General features: G+C 33.7%; 1 protein-coding gene across 2 annotated transcripts in view; it reads left to right on the top strand.

Annotated features, from left to right (window-relative positions):
* The window catches only part of CCSER1 (coiled-coil serine rich protein 1), an 848,536-nt gene that overhangs the window by 671,106 nt on the left and 159,838 nt on the right, over window positions 1-17,592 (top strand). The window contains exon 10 of one of the 2 annotated variants that reach the window (XM_030313430.1): window positions 10,364-11,320. The exons of the other annotated variant lie outside the window; for it this stretch is intronic. Coding sequence (XP_030169290.1) covers window positions 10,364-10,423 — 60 coding nt within the window. The 3' untranslated portion in view covers window positions 10,424-11,320. Of the gene's footprint in view, window positions 1-10,363; window positions 11,321-17,592 lie in introns of those variants that run through there. 2 annotated transcript variants of the gene reach the window in all.

Here is a 17,592-nt window from a genome sequence, read left to right as displayed (position 1 = left end):
AGATAGCTAAAGTTTTTCATACTAATATTTGTGAGGAAGACACTGGGATATTTCATCTGCCCAATTTCTAATAAATCCTTTTTTCTCCTTCTGATGAGAAATATCTTCTTAAAGTTTGCATTTTAAAGAATGGCTCTTAGAACATGGAGAAGATGGGTAGAAAATTTACATCTCAAAATCACAGAAAGTATCTGCATTTTCTCCAAAATGGAGTTTGGGGGTATATTTGCCTATTATCAGTGGTCTGAAGTAACTACTATTTAAAATTTCCTGATTTCTCTTAGTCAAAGGACATTCAGTTTCCAATGTATTGATCTTTTGCAAGCATTTTGAGATGAATTTTGAGAAGTTTGGAGAATTAATAAAAAAGGACAGATGGATTTTGCATTGCTTCTGGAACTGTACCTCTGTTTTTACAAAGATTTGCAAGACAAAAGCAGTTGTTTCTAATTACTCAAAGAATTGGGTTATAGCCTGAATGATATCAGGGAACTGACCCACACATCTGACTGCAATTTCAATTTGCTTTATAGCAGAAGAAGATGTCCAGTTAAGAAATCAAAATATTTCTATGTTCTGGAACTTCAGTAGGTCTTTGTGCAGGATGCATAAAGCATTCAACCAAAGCCTTCAGGTGGTCTTCTTCCCCCACCCCCCCAAATGTACCCTTCATCCTTAGACCAACTTAAACTTAAGGGGGGGAACAACTTAAACTTAGTTTTGTTTGTATCAGCCTCTGACCCTTGGCCTCCAGCTAATCCATTTCCTGATCATTTGTAGGAGGATCTGGGAGAAATTCTGATCTGTTTACTTGGTGCGGGGGGGGGGGGGGGGGGGGGCAGACAGCTTGTCTGACAACTGCAGTATAATCATAGAAAGGAAGAACCTTAGCCATTAGTCAAAGTTCCTGTGAGTGGTGTTGTGAATGTCCACTGATTTTTCTAACTCTTCTCTAAATTTGGTAACATCTTGTGAAAGTGGGATAGGTATTAAGGAGGGCACTTGTGATGAGCACTTGGTGTTTTTTGTGAGTGATGAATTACTGAATTCTATTTCTGAAACCAATATTGCATTGTATGTAAACTAACTAAAATATAAAAATAATAATAAATAATAAATAAATAAATAAAACTTCATAATTTTATCTTGTTAAAGAAGCCCATAATGTGAGCCATTATACTTCTTTGTGTCTTCTTTTCAATTTAGTCTTTCTGTAGATACCAATAAGATAATTCTTTAAAAAAAGAACTAATTTTTTTTTTTTCAAATATAGAAGTTTGTTTATGTTTTCAGTTCAGAGTATCCATCATTTGGTCATTGACAAGTAGGATCTTTTATTAATTCAATAGCAACTCAAACCAATCAGGCTTAACCATAAATTTATGGTTTAACCATAAATCCAAGAGGCATCCCAAAAGAAGGTGTAAAGATGCAGCCCTCACAAGATCCAGAAAATTTACTTGCAGTTATCCTAGGAAAGCAAAGACCTGTTGCCACAGGTGGTAAGAATGAGAACTTTGGATGCCTCCAGTCACAGACTCTCTAATCAGTTACCCCAAACAGATGGTACTAGAATGGGACTTTTCCGGCACTAATGAGACAATGCAGGTTGAGACTACAAAGACCCCTTATGGAACCAGGATCCTTTAAGACAGTCTCCCCTGAGAGGTGGCATAGTTGGACAAAGAGTATACTGCCTTTGGGATCCACAGCCTATTGGGTTTTATGCCAAATGCATGTGGACACATTCATTTTCCAGCTGGCAGAGACCAGAGTATATTCTCACTGGTCACAAAGCCAAAGTCTTCTGACCTAAAATAAGACAAAAGGAAAACCTCCTCTAGGCTATGGTTCTTTTTGTGACCAATGACACAAAAGACAAACCACCAAAAACAAACAAAAACAATGGTCATCTCTGGGAGAAAAGAGAATCAACAGAAAACCAGATTACTCACAACAAATTTACCAAATTCACTATACCCAAGGAACTAGTTTACATAAATATTATCTCCTGTTAATTTAAATTTGGAAAGGAAGCAATAAGAATTTTTAATCTTTATCTCTTGATCAGCCACTACAGAGAGAGATACCTGCGAGAGCTGACTTTGGTAAGAATTCTTACCCTTTGCTAATTTCTGCCAGTTTTCCAGGATCCCATCTGCAGGCTCCCCCAAGAATGGGGTCTCATCAGATCCCTTCCGGAGGCACCGAACTGTAGCAGAAGGAAAATGATTTCCCCTCTACCCTCCCAGGTTCTTGGCAGAGACCTCCCCTATCATAAAAGATTAACAGTAGGAAAATACTTCCTGTATATATGGAAGATACCCAGGAAAATTTCCCAAAATGGCCAGGCTACCACCTTCTGTATCATTCCCAGCTAAAGACAAAAGAAGGCTGTTGAGGCTCAGGAGAGGTTATAAGAGATAACCAGGAAGTGCAGAGTAAACAAGGATAAGGTTGTTATGCAGATTTAGGTCTGTGCCTGCTCCATTGATGAGTTTCCAGAGATTTGGTCATCCTCCTCTTCTAGTACAAAGAGGGACACACCTTACAAATGGAGATTTTTCCTTATAAATGTAAATGTATTTTACTAAAAGGGTAACTTTTACTTTGTTTTCAGAACTTGTGCTGTGTCTTTGGTGCTTAAAAATAACCAGCTCAAGATAATCCTTATGTCAAAGAGGCATATTTTGGGTGGCAAATTCTCTTTTATGCCAGCTTATATCTTCTTCCAGTGAAAGAACTGGATAATGATTCTAGGGGGAAAGGCATTAAATATTACATTATTAGTGTTTCAAAACAAAAACCTAAGCTGTTTTCATAACTTATAAATGGTGTAGAGAATTAAAGAAAACAGTTCCATAAGTGTTTGACTTTGTACCAAACAGGTAAAGGAATAGGAATTTTCAGGATATTGCATTACAGAAAGTTTCCTAAAAGGGAGCCACATGTAACGTTAATCTCATGCTCTGTGAAGTAAGAGTACCAGGAAATGATACTCATGTGATGCTACATTGTTAAAATGATAATTAGAATTTTAAATTCATAAAGTTGAATTACTGTGGAGACAATTTATACCAGAGTGTAATTTGCAATGCAGAGTACTTAGAGAGTCATAGTTTTTTACATGTCAGAATAACTTCAGATTTGTCATTATTTTATGAATTTTGTGCTTGTATATTGATTATGAATTTGGGTTTAATCCATCAAATGAAAGGAAAATATATTTAAGGTACCATCCGATATAGAGGATTTTCAGAGAGAAAAATACTCTAGACAGGTTCAATATTTTCTTGCATTGAAGAGTATAACCTAAAAATTGATAAATTATTCATATTTTAAGACTATTATTGAATTGAAAATAGTGCTTTTCAACTTTTTAGGTTACAAAAAACACTCAATATTATCCCTAAAATGTTCCTTAAAGGCTTTGTTAATTTATTAGGAAGTTGCTACAAAAGCTAATTTAGTCTGAAACGATTAGTTTTTCTTCTTTGAGGGAGCATCAGTAACGTGAGAAATAAGCCCACTGAACCAATTGAAGGAGGGAGTCAGAGACTGGGAGCATAGTGAAGGGAGGCTTTAATCAATGTTCTTGCAACACAGAGACTTCAGTTTTTTGGCGCATGCTCATTGCAAAGCCTGTGAAGATAAGCCCACAAAAGGGAGAGGGGAAGAACCAGGAAGTTAAGTGTCTAAGGGTTTGGGACTCCATTATCAGTGGGTGGGTGGTAGATATTTCCAATAGGTTGTAAGCCTATTGTTAACTAGACAGCCCAGCTTTTATTTGGTATTTCTGAAAATCAATCATCTCACTTATGTCTACAATAATGACTCATCATTTAACATTAAGAAATATGAAACTAAAAGAAACTTAATGTGAATTATAAAAATACACCAAAATTACTTGGTGTTGAGTGTATGTATTTTCTACTCTTTTAAAAGTTTCCTCAATTTTGATTATTTAGTATGTTAAAATAAACACACAAACACTGAATCATTGTAAATATATTACATGTACATAAACAAATATTTTAGTATTTCAAATATAATGGATATAATCTTACTCTAATTGTTACTGAAACCCAAGTTTAGCTGCCTGTCATTGCTGGAAGAGCCAAAACTCAAAAGTGTTGATTGGAAAGGAATATGAGCTTTATTCAGGAGGCTGGCCACCTGGAGAAAAGTTGGACTCTGGTCCAAAAGCCACCTCCAAAGTTTCTGCCTGGCCTAGGAATTTATAAAGGGGTTTAGGGTAGTTAATCAGTAAAGGGGGTGAACTGGTCCATAACATTCCTTGATTACATGTAGCCTTGATGATGCCAGTTTCAGACATTATCTCAGTGCTCAGAGGTTGTGCAAGGGGGCCTGGTTTCTGTTTCATGATTAGCAGAAGGGCAGAAAGAACCCGTAATCTATAGGTATACAAAGAAAGGGGTTAGTTAATCACATTGGCTAAGGGAATTTGCTAAAGTTAAAGACTAGTAGGTTGGTCCATGGGCCTGAGGCAGCTTCATAATATTAATGTTTTTTACTTATTGATTTAAGTGACTGAATATCATTCTATCCTGTGAACCTTTTAAATATTTTTTATAATTCTTTTTAATTTCTTTGTCCTTTTAAAGGACATTTTTATATGGCACAATTCCTTATCAAGGCGAATTTTGAAAAATCAAAATTTATGTAGTTTTATCCTCCAGTCAACAGTGCTATTTCTAGAACTCTATGCTGCACATACACATTTGCATATAGCAAATAAAATTCCCATAACTTTTTTTATTTTTTTTTTTTTAATTTTTTTTTTCAACGTTTATTTATTTTTGGGACAGAGAGAGACAGAGCATGAATGGGGGAGGGGCAGAGAGAGAGGGAGACACAGAATCGGAAGCAGGCTCCAGGCTCTGAGCCATCAGCCCAGAGCCCGACGCGGGGCTCGAACTCACGGACCGTGAGATCGTGACCTGGCTGAAGTCGGACGCTTAACCGACTGCGCCACCCAGGCGCCCCCCCATAACTTTTTTTAATTGGCATTCATTGTAATAAAGACAAAAAAATTAACACAAATGTCCATCAATAGGGGCTGTTTTATAATGGCTCGTTTACATAATGGAGGAGCATAAAACTAAAAAAAAGAGAAAACATCAGTGTTCTAATGTGGAGTAATTTTTAGAATCTGTTAATAAGTCAAAGTGTAGTTATACGGTATTTCATTTTTTTGATGTTTTGTATAAGTACAGATAATGGAAATAATAAACATGTTTATCTACAAGGGGAAGCAGGAGAGAAAAAATAGTGTGGAAGGGATGACAAAGTGAATTTTTTAAAGTGTATATTCTAATATAGTTCTCATGGAAGAAAAAAGAGTAAATGTGCTTGAAATAGATAAACTTAACTGGACATCAAATTAGAATATAACCACAGGGGGAAAAATATTGTAAAGTGATTTGGACCCATTCTCTGGTTGTACTTCCTTAGTGGGTTATAGCTTAAGGACCAAGAGAACTGCAAAAAATATATAACTTGACTTAGTAGAATTTTATTAGTACTGTTATAAGAATTTTGAAACTATTTGAAGGGCACATACACCCCAATGTTTATAGCAGCACTATCAACAATAGCCAAAGTATGGAAAGAGCCCAAATGTCCATCGATGGATGAATGGATAAAGAAGATGTGGTATACACACACACACACACACACACACACACACACACACAATGGAGTATTACTCAGCAATCAAAAAGAATGAAATCTTGCCATTTGCAACTACATGGATGGAACTGGAGGGTATTATGCTAAGAAAAATGAGTCAGGGAAGGACAAATATCATATGACTTCACTCATATGAGGACTTTAAGAGACAAAACAGATAAACATAAGGGAAGGGAAGCAAAAATAATATAAAAACAGGGAGGGGGACAAAACAGAAGAGACTCATAAATATGGAGAACAAACTGAGGGTTACTGGAGGGGTTGTGGGAGGGGGGATGGGCTAAATGGGTAAGGGCACTAAGGAATCTAGTCCTGAAATCATTGTTGCACTATATGCTAACTAACTTGGATGTAAATTAAAAAAAATAAAACTTAAAAAAAAATTTTTAATTTATGTACATTGTAAGATTTAACTAATTACATCAAGTGTTACTAGTACTCATATTGAAAGATGAGAGAAAAGAAATATAATTATGAAAATATAAATTAAAAGGGAAAAATAAACCTGTAATATAATATCCAAATAGAAACTATCAACAGGAACTCATAATTTACTACAGAATTTACTACAGTCAGAAACATCTAACCTGAAACAATTCAGACTTATAGACCTAACTTCCAGTATACAGGCAACACAGAAAGTGGATGGATATGTAAAACAATACCATAGGTCAACTGTCAGAAAACTTCCAAATGTGCAGTATTCTGAGAAAACTGACATTGTATCCTTAAAATCAAAAGTGCTGTTAAATATCACGAGATTATCTTAATTAAAGAGACTAAAGGGGCGCCTGGGTGGCACAGTCGGTTAAGCGTCCGACTTCAGCCAGGTCACAATCTCGCGGTCCGGGAGTTTGAGCCCCGCGTCAGGCTCTGGGCTGATGGCTCAGAGCCTGGAGCCTGTTTCTGATTCTGTGTCTCCCTCTCTCTCTGCCCCTCCCCCGTTCATGCTCTGTCTCTCTCTGTCCCAAAAATAAATAAACGTTGAAAAAAAAAATAATTAAAAAAAAAAAAAGAGACTAAAGAGATATCACAAGAAACTCTTAACTACTGAATCCAGGTGTTAGCTCTGCCAACCAGGTGCTAATTGTACTAGTTTTTCTATTTTTCTGTATACTTAGAAGTTTTCCCAGTAAGGGGAGAGGCTAATCCAATTTTAAAAATTAGAATCTAGATTTAAAATGACATTACATTCGGCTGTGATGCATGGTCCAGTTGTAACTCTTGGGTTGTACAGGTTAGTAGTTAATAGCAGCATTTACTAGTAGTATTTGAAGGGCATTTGAGGAAATTTGATTAAGGATAACTATTACAAATGAAAACATGTTGACATGGGAAGTTAGAAGCCATTAACTTAGAAAAGTAAGCAGCAAGTCCAGTAATTAAAAAATATATATATATAATATATATTATATATACATATATATAATACATATATATATGTAATATATATTACATATGTATGGTGTGGTTTCATTTTGGTTTAAACAAAAAATGAAAACAAATACCCAAAAGTCAATGTGATCATTTCTGATCGGTAGGGGTATGACATTTTATTTCCTTATTTCTGCTTCTCTCTTTTTTTCATGTTTAACAATGAACATATGTGCCTTTATAATTTGTAATTTCACTGTAGAAATATATTTTTATTTAATAAATTGATAATGACTCAATTTAATAATAATGTAAATAATTATTTAAAAGAGCAAACTCTGCCACACTGCTATAATGAATACAAAATTATGTTTGTACAATGTATTTAACTTCCAACACTACCTCTATACAAAATAAAATAACTTAGACATTTTCAAGGAACCAAAGTATTAAGATATTTTGTTCTTAAATATAATTTCTAAAAATATTAAATATTGGAGGGTTTTTTGTATCAAATTTGATGATCTGTTGAGTTCATCACATTTTAAAGCCCAAGGTGATTAATCTGTTTCTTGATATACAATATCCCCAGAGTAGTTCATTGTAAAAAAGACTTGTATCTTTCGAGTTTTTGTTGTTCTTACAGCGAAGTCACAGGGAAACATTTATCCTCATTAGTTGAGTTTTAGTATTTCTTGTAGTCCTCTCCATGTTCCACTCGCTAAAAAATGAGAGAAGTCCTGGGGCTTTTTGTCCTCTTCACATGACAAGTACTACAATATTGTAAACTTTTATGGCAAGAGAAATGTTAGTATCATATATTCTAGTAACATTTGGGCCTCTGAACATAGTCAACCTCTTAAGATATTTTTTTCACTCTAACTTTTTTTTAGAAAATTAAAAGGCAGAACTGGGTTAGAATTTTATTAAAAATGAGAATGTTAAGAAGCTTAAAATACACTGGAAAACAGAATCCAGATTTAGGAAATACAGAAATATAACAATATATCACCTCTGTCTTTCATTCATTCAGTAGCATTTGGGGAACAAGTACTCAAATGTTCATTTGTTATTCTTAATGATTCTGCAGACTTTTTTTTTTTTTTTAAACATGTTTGGTTGGCAATTACATTTCTGCTTCTGTGTGTAACATGTAGTTATGGTCCTGGGGTTCCTTTCATCTCAAGTTACTTCACCCTTTTTCATTTATACAGTCATTTAAAAAATAAAAATAAAAAGCTGCATTCCAGGCACTGAGATTGTAGCAGTGAACGAGAGATAGACAAATGTTAAAAAACAAAATTCAATTGAGTAAATTTGAAGATCTAATTGGCTTTATTCAGTGATTCATTAATCAAGCAGTAGCCCATCTAGCAAATAGAAGGGAGTTCCAGGAGCTGTACAAACAGAAGGCTTTTCTAGGCAGAATGGAAAGTGGTAGACAAAGAGGTTTTAACTAAAGAAAAGAAACAATCGGGCAAGGTCACCCTCCCTTGGGGTAATGGTGGGGAGGGGGCAGGGAGGTCTTGTCTTGCAGACTACGTCACTAGTACAGATCAGGAAATTCCAGAGTGACTTTTTGAAAATTCCACTCCACTCCTGGGAGAGGCTAAAGCCGAAATTAGGTTAGCTATTAAATTCTGGTGAGGCTTAGGAAAAGAAACTCCATTTTGGGGCCTGTTGTTAAATTTCTTTATAAACCTCACATTCCAGTGATGAATATAGACAATACATTTGAAATAGAAATAAGAGAATTGCACACAGTGATAAAGGTCATGATACAAATAAGCAGAAAGACAAGAGTAAGAGATGAATCAGGTGAAGAGGAGAGCTTGTGTCTGGGAAAGACTCATCAGGGACTACATGAGTGTGCTGTTTTTGAGCTGTAACCTGAATGAAGGTCAATTGTTCATAAAACTGGAACAAGCATCTTGATGGGGGAAATCAGGGTTTGGAAAATAGTCACCTTCCAATACTGCTTGCCGCTTCAAGACCTCCTCACCTGGGTTTTCATCTTGCCTTCCTACTTACAGTCTCTACATGGTAAAATCTATATAGCATCACACATAAGTCTGTAAAACAAATAAACAAACAAAAAACCACAACAAACACACCCCTTTCATTGTGTTGTATTTCTACTTTAAAACTCAATGATTCGCTAAGTCTTAAAAGACAAAATTCACTTTCCTCAAACAGTACCCATAGTCGCTGAAATTAAACCCTTCTCTATTTATGTTGCAAACATAAACCTTTTATTCTACTTAAACTGCACCAACACAAATTGCTATTTCTTGTCTCTGTTGTTTAGAGTTTTGTTTTTAACCATTTTATCTGGAATGTCCCTCCTCTGTAATAGATCTCTGTTTTCCAGCCATGCTCCAATTTCATATCCTTACTATGAGGACCCAAACTGGGGGTAATTTCTCTTTCCATAGAATTATGTCAGCAGTTATCAGTCCTGTATAACTGACTATCTTGTAGTTGGCAGTTACTATAAATTCTAAAAATTCTCACCAGTTTTATGTATTGACATATAACTGATGTCTTGTTATATGTCAGTCTTGTAGTAAGGCTTCTCTCTTATTTATATTCATTTATATTCAACTAAATTCTACATTCCTCAGGGGCAAGTGCTATATTCTATACTTCGTGGATTATGTATTTCTTTTTATATATATTTTCTGCACAATAGAGTTTCTCTTTTTTTTTTTGAAGTTGAAAAGATGGAAGATTATGAAATGTTTCCATTTCTATCACTTAAAACTATAATGAAGTATACAGGTTAAAATAATAATAATAACTGCTGCAGATAAAATTCTGTTGGAGTTTTGTTTAGGACCTTGGATGGTGACTATGGTTTAGAAATATATCACGAAAGCCATGTGAGATTTACCTATTATTTAATTACGTAATTTTCTTTAAGCCATTTTATTTGAGAAATACATAAAGGAAAGAGCTGGGTAAAACTATTTTTTGTTTTTGTTTTTGTTTATTCACAAAACCAAAGGAAATAATAGAATTTTGCCAATCGATCTTTCCTCTTTTACTTGCATAAAATGTATTTCATTGGAAGTTAGGAACCTGTAAGCATTACTAATAAACATTCATAAATTTTAATTGGAATTTTGACTTAGAAAATCATAAGTAAAACAGTTTTTTGTTGGTCTCTGCTTTTTTAAGTGTTTATGTTTTAAATTTTCATATGAAATAAAAATTTCATTTCATTTCATTAATTTGAAGTCATTCATTTATTTACTTTTGTTTTCTTCTTTTCAAGGCCCTGTGGAATCCTACATGCACTGAAGGTTTATTTAAACCAGTAAATATTTCAACCTAGGTTAAATCATTTGACCATAAGCAATGTATCATCAGTCTGTGACATGTGAAATATTGAATAAAATCAATTTTCCATCATTCCATATGTTAGCTATTTCATGTAATATGCTAGTTTCCACTCCAAATATTTCATTTTCTGCATTTGTACACAATCGCATAAAATACTTATTTATTTTACATATTCCTACCTTATTCTTACTGTATTTTGACAACAAAAATAGGCTTACTTAAAAATTATATGCAACTATTTTTAAATGTAACATTCCACTTGGCAGTGCACATTTTCTGTTCAACCTTTTCATCCATCTCATTTGTCTCTCTGGTTATAGTTTTCATTTAATTTCATCACATATTCTATGCACATTAGGAAAGTTTGTAAACAGTACTAGTTTCTCCCATCCTAGTGAGATAATTCCTACTGAAGAACTAAATTCTATGTTTCTCTTGTATTGAGATCAAAAGATGAAAGCAGGGTGTCTTCAAATGAAATACATAATGAGTCTTATTCAAACTTATTCAAAATACATAATGAGTCTTATTCAAACTACAGAAAGTCAGAAACCTATTTATATCTCTGAACATGTGAAAAAAGTTTATTGGATACTGACTGACCTCATATTAAGGGAAGTTTCTTGAATGTATCATGAAAGAACACTTGTCTCCTGGACTTAGCATTGCTGCCTGATTTCTGTGTTTTGTTTTGTTTATTGCCTTTCTAGAAGAGCTCACTTTAATTATTAAATGGCCAGGTGGAACAAGGCACCCTTGAATGTTGTAGTTTATTGCAAGGGTAAGTGACACAGCCCAGAAGGGTTTCAGTGTTGTGAGCAGGGTGCCCGGCAACAGAAGAGCCACAGAGCTAAGGAGAGGAAAGCAGGTCTTACGGAGTTCTCTATATTTTTTTCAAACAGACAACAAAATAATCATAATTAATGGTAGTAACATTCAGATATATGTTATAAAATGTCTTAAATTATTTGAATCATTATGTAATATAATATGAATGATCACATGTTGGCTTTAAACCATGGTGTTAAAATAAAATTATAAATATATTTATTTACTTGAAAACATTGTATGTGTCCTTGTTGACTTTGCCCCTTAATGCATTCTTTTATAACCTAAGATAGAACTATTTTGTTTCTCTAACAATTTTCTATAGTTTATTTTGTAATCCTATTCTTATCTCTTCCTTTTTATGGCCTTATTTTATATTTGAAACCTTTAAATGTAGATAAAGTAAGAAACCCCATCACCTACAATAAAGCACTCACCTGGTAAAGATTTTTATCAACTTGAATGATCAATATCATTTTAAATAAGAAGAAAGAATTTAATGATATTTTGACTAAGATGCAAAGAAAAGAAAAACTTGTATTATTAACTGGATTCTAGATTAAGTCAATGAAGAAAGTTACTTTTTTCCCTACAAGCAATGTAGCAGAAACTGTCCACACAGACAAAGTGATCAGTTACCTCAAATCGTACAATTTCAAGATTGTTCTTTAACACTAGTGAGACGTTTCGGTGTTGCTTCCTTGGATGTCGGCCAAGGAAATGAAACTGTTCTTTCATTCTTTCCTTTTTTCTCTTAATGGAACTTGGGCTGAGTATACATTAATGAGCATGTTTATAGTTAATAATTTTACTTTATTAAAATGTGTTTATTTGATTACATTGAAAGTGTTTTTAGAAAAATGTGCAAGAACCATTGTACTTACTGTACTATACTCCAGGGTGTTGCAAAGCTAAGGTTGGTATTTGATGACAGGCATCAGAGTATATCTGACCATTGAAAATAGTACAACAATAGTGTATATTGATGAAAGGAAGCATTATGTTGAACTATGACTCCTGAGTGCCTGAAATACTCTAACAGTTGCTAACTCAAAATAAGAGAATGATAAGCTTAATTATGTTTTGTTTCCTAATAAGGAAAGTGAAATTTGAAGAGTATGAGCTTTCTCAAGTTCATGTAACTATTCTAATGATATCAAAGTCATAGATTATGCTCAGGTGTTCCAGATCAAAAGAATTTTGTTTTATTTTTCTGACTTCAGAATACTGGTGGATTTTATAATGACAAAACTCAATACAGATTATACATGGATTACATTTACAGATATATAGATAATTGTATATTGTGTATACATTATGCATTATTAAAGATAGAATTTCTCTGAAATATGCATTATGGATAGGAATAATTGTGATGATAAAATCTTGACTATGTGAATACCTAATTCTTTAACATGTATAACATATGAGCCAAGAAAATAGTTTTATTAACACATTTTATCTATATTTTAAATCATGAAAATTTAATTTGTCATGCTCTGTAATATATGCATGTTAAATGTTTTTATTTATCATATTTTAAAATATAGGCAACTTAAGGGCGCCTGCCTGGTTGGTTCAGTTGGTTGAGCTTCTGACTCTTAATTTTGGCTCAGGTCATAATCCCAGGGTTTTGGGTTTGAGCCCCATGCTGGCTCTGCACTGAGTGTGGAAACTACTTGAGATTCTTTTGCTCCCTCTCCTCCTGCCCTTCTCCCCTTCTCACACGTACTCTTTCTCTCTCTCTGTCTCTCTCTCTCTAAAATACATAAATAAACAAACAAACAAACAAATAAAACAAAAAATATTAAAACTGTTCACCTCTTTAAAAAAATGTAGGTAACTTATTCCCAGTTAAATTTATGACATATAGCTGTTTGTATTTTTTTAATGAAGAGTCTAAAATAAGTATTTTATTACACACGTAAGATTTTGTTATGACACACATAATTTCCTTGCTAAAGTTTTCAAAATGGTAACATTTTTCATAATTACCTAAATTTGATGTTCTTTTGAAGTTCTGTTTATTTAGAAAACAAAATGTACTTTCTTTCCCATGTTTAACTTGCTGCTAGAGGTGGAAATGTCAAATTTTAAAAAAGGATGCTTTCAATGTTGTATTTTTTTGCCTATATGTTCCTACAGGAACTCTAAATGTAGTTCTATGCTATCTTAACATTTTTTTTTCTTGAACTATACTTGACAAAAAATGTTACATTAGTTTCAGGTGTATAACTTAGTGATTTAACAACTTTATATGTTATGCTGTGCTCACCACAATTGTAACGACCATCTGTCACCATACAATGCTATTACAATATCACTGATTATATTCTGTATGTGGTACCTTTTATTCCAGTGATATATTCATTCCATAACTGAAAGGCTATATCTCCCACTCCCCTTTATCCATTTTGCCTATCCCCCCCTTTCCTTCTGGGAACCATCAGTTCTCTGTATTTATGGGTCTGTTTCTTTTTGTTTGCCTATTCATTTGTTTTGTGTTTCAGATTCCACATACAAGTGAAATTATATAGTATTTGTTTTTCTTTGTCTGATTTATTTCAATTAGCATGATATGCTCCAGGTCTATCCTTGTTGTCATGAATAGCAAGATTCCATTATTTTAATGTTCAAGTGATATTCCTGTGTGTGTGTGTGTGTGTGTGTGTGTGTGTGTGTGTGTGTAGCACATCTTTCTCCACGCATCTGTTGATGGACACTGGGTTGCTTCCATATCTTGACTATGGTAAATAATGCTGCAGTAAACATAGAAGTGCATATACCTTTTCAATTAATGTTTTTGTTTTCTTTGAGTAAATACCCAGTAGTAGAATTACTGGGTCATAAGACATTTCTATTTTTATTTATTTTATTTTATTTTAATTTCAGTTAACATACTGTTATAGTAGCTTCAGGTATAAACTTCTATTTTTAATTTTTTTAGAAACCTCCATACTGTTTTCCACAGTTGCTGCTCAATTTACATTCCCACCAACAATGCATAACGATTGCTCTTCCTCCACATCCTCACCAACACTTGCTATTTCTTGCCTTTTTGATTCTAGCCATTCTGACAGGTATGAGATAATATTTCAATGTGGTTTTGATTTGCATTTCCAAGATAATTAATGATGTTGGGCATTTTTTCATGTGTCTGTTGGCCATCTGTTTGCCTCCTTTGGAAGATGTCTAGTCAGATCTCTCCTTATTTTTAATTCGATTTTTTGGGGGTATTGAGTTGTATAAGTTCTTGATATAATGGGGGTATTAACCTTTTATAGGATATATCATTTATGAATATCTTCTAACATTGAGTAGGTTACCTTTTCATTTTGTTGATGATTGCTTTTGCTGTGAAAAACTTTTAGGGGTGCCTGAGTAGCTCAGTCTTTCTCTTTCTCTCTCTCTCTTTTAAAATAAACATTTTTTTTAAAAAAATGCTTTTTTTATAATGTAATCCCAATATTTCATTTTTGCAGTTGCCTGGGTGGCTCAGTTGGTTAAGCATCTGACTCTTGGTTTTGGCTCAGGTCATGATCTCACGGTTCGTGAGTTTAAGCCCCAAGTTGGTCTCTGAGCTGCCTGTGCAGGGCATGCTTGGGATTCTCTATCTTCCCACTCTCTCTCTTTTTCTCAAAATAAATAAATACACTTAAAAATTATCTTGCTTTTATTTCTCTTGCTTGAGGAGATATATCCACAAAAATGTTTCCATGGCTGATGTCCAAGAAATTACTGCCTCTGTTTCTTCTAGGAGTTTTATGGCTTCACAACTCACATTTAGGTCTTTAATACATTTGAGTTTTATTTTGTTATTTATTTATTTATTTATTTATTTATTTATTTATTTAAAGATATTTATTTTTAAATATTTATTTTGAAGGGGGGAGGGGCAAAGAGAGGGGAAGACAGAGAATCCCAAGCAGTCTCCATACTGTCAATGCAGAGCCCAATGCAGGGCTCAATCTCACAAACCATGAGATCATGACCTGAGCTGAAATCAAGAGTCGGATGCTTAACCAACTGAGTCACCAGGCACCCCTAAGATTTTATTTTTAAATAATCTCCACATCCAATTTTGGGCTTGAACTCACAACCCAAAGATTGAAAGTTGCATACTGTCCTGATTGAGCCAACCAGGCACCTCCATTTTGAGTTTTTGTGTGTAATGTAAGAAAATGGTCCAGTTTCTTCATTTGCATATAGCTGACAAGTTTTTCAGACCATCTTTTTCCTAGTGTATGTTCTTGCGTCCTTGTTGTAGACTATTTGACCATATAAGCATGGTTTTATATCCGTACTCTCTATTCTGTTCTATTGATCTATGTCTGTTTTTGTGCCAGCACTATTCTGTTTTGATTTTTACAGCTGAGTAATATGTCTTGGCATCTGGATTTGTGATACCTCCAGCTTTGTTCTTTTTCAGGATGGCTTTTGCTATTCAAGGTCTTATGTGGTTTCATACAAATATTAGGACTATTCTACTTCTATAAAAATGCTATTGATATTTATTACATTGAACTGTAGGCTGCGTTGGTTACTGTGGACATCCTAACAATAGTAATTTTTCCAATCCATGACAATAGTAGATCTTTTCATTTTGTTTTTATGTCATCTTGAATTGCTTTCATCAGTATTTTATAATTTTCAGAGTATAGGTCTTTCACTTCCTGGTTAAGTTTATTCTAGGTATTATTTTTGGTTCAATTGTAAATGGAATTGTTTTCTTGATTTCTCTTTTTTTACTTTGTTGTTAGTGTATAGAAATGCAACTGAATTTTGTGTCCTGAAACCTTACTGATTTCATTTATTATTTCTAATAGTTTTTAGGTAGAGACCTTAGGATTTTGTATGTATAGTATCATGTCATCTGCAACTAGAGACAGTTCAAATTTCTTTCCCAGTTTGGATGACTTTTAGTTCTTTTTGTGGTCTGATGGCTGTAGCTAGGACTTCTAAGACTATTTGAATAAAAATGGTAAAAGTGGAGATCTTTCTCTTGTTCCTGACCATAGAGAAAATTTTCTCAGCTTCTCTCCATGGAGTATGATGTTAGCTGTGTAGTTTTCACATACAGCTTTCATCATGTTGAGGTGTGTTCCTTCTAACTCCATTTTGTTGAGGGTTTTTATCAGGAATGAATGTTGAATTTTGTCTAATGATTTTCTACATTTATTGAGATCATCATATGATTTTTATCTTTCATTTTGGTGTTAATTGATTTATAGATTTGGATCAGCTGGTGTAAATCCTATTTGATCATGGTGAAGAATTTTTTAATGAATTATTGAATGTGATTTGCCAACATTTTGTTGAGGATTTTTGCATGTATGTTCATGAGGGTTATTGGCCTGTAGTGTCTTTGTGTTTTTGGTATGAGGGTAATGCTGGCCTCATAGAATAGGTTTGGAAGCTTTCCTTCCTCTTCTACCTTTTGGAATAGTTTGAGGAAAAGTAGGTATTGACTCTTCTTTAAATGTTTGTTATAAGTCACCTGTGAATCCATCTGATTCTGGACTTTTGTTTGTGGTAGTTTTTTGATGACCAGCTCAATTCTGTTACTAGTAATTGGTCTGTTCATATTTTCTCATTCTTTCTCATTTAATTTTGGGAGATTGTACATTTCTAGTAATTTTTTCCATTTTTTTTCTAGTTCAGTTTTGTGGTATATAACTTTTCATTGAGTTCTCTTAAAATCCTTTGTATTTCTGTGGTGCCAATTGTTACTTCTCTTTCATTTCTGATTTTATTTATTTGAATAATTTCTCTTTTTTTCTTGATGAGTCTGGCTAAATGTTTACAAATTTTGTTTATCAATTCAAAAAACCAGCTTTTATTTTTTTATCTTTTCTCCTTCCTCCCTCTTTCTTTCTTTCTTCCTTTTCTTTCTTTCTTTCTTTCTTTCTTTCTTTCTTTCTTTCTTTCTTTTTTTTCTTTTTTTTTTTCTTTTTTTTTTTTCTTTCTTTCTTTCTTTCTTTCTTTCTTTCTTTCTTTCTTTCTCTTTCTTTCATCTCTGTTTCATTTATTTATGCTCTGATATGTTTATCAGAGCATTATGTTTATTATTCCCTTCCTTCTACTGTTCTTGGGCTTTTTTTTTCCTTTTTCTAGTTCCTTCAAATTAAATTGTTCATTTGAAATTTTTCTTGTTTGGGGCACCTGAGTGGCTCAGTTGGTTAAGCATGTGAGTCTTGATTTAGGATCGGGTCGTGATCTCACAGTTCATGAGTTCCACTATGCATTGGGCTGTGCACACTGATAGTGTGGGGCCTGCTTGAGATTCTCTTTCTCTCCTCTCTACCCCTCACCCACTTCCTCTCACTTTCTCTC

This window comes from Lynx canadensis, chromosome B1 (assembly GCF_007474595.2).
Source record: "Lynx canadensis isolate LIC74 chromosome B1, mLynCan4.pri.v2, whole genome shotgun sequence".
NCBI lineage: Eukaryota > Metazoa > Chordata > Mammalia > Carnivora > Felidae > Lynx > Lynx canadensis.
This window is presented reverse-complemented; position numbering and strand designations above follow the sequence as displayed.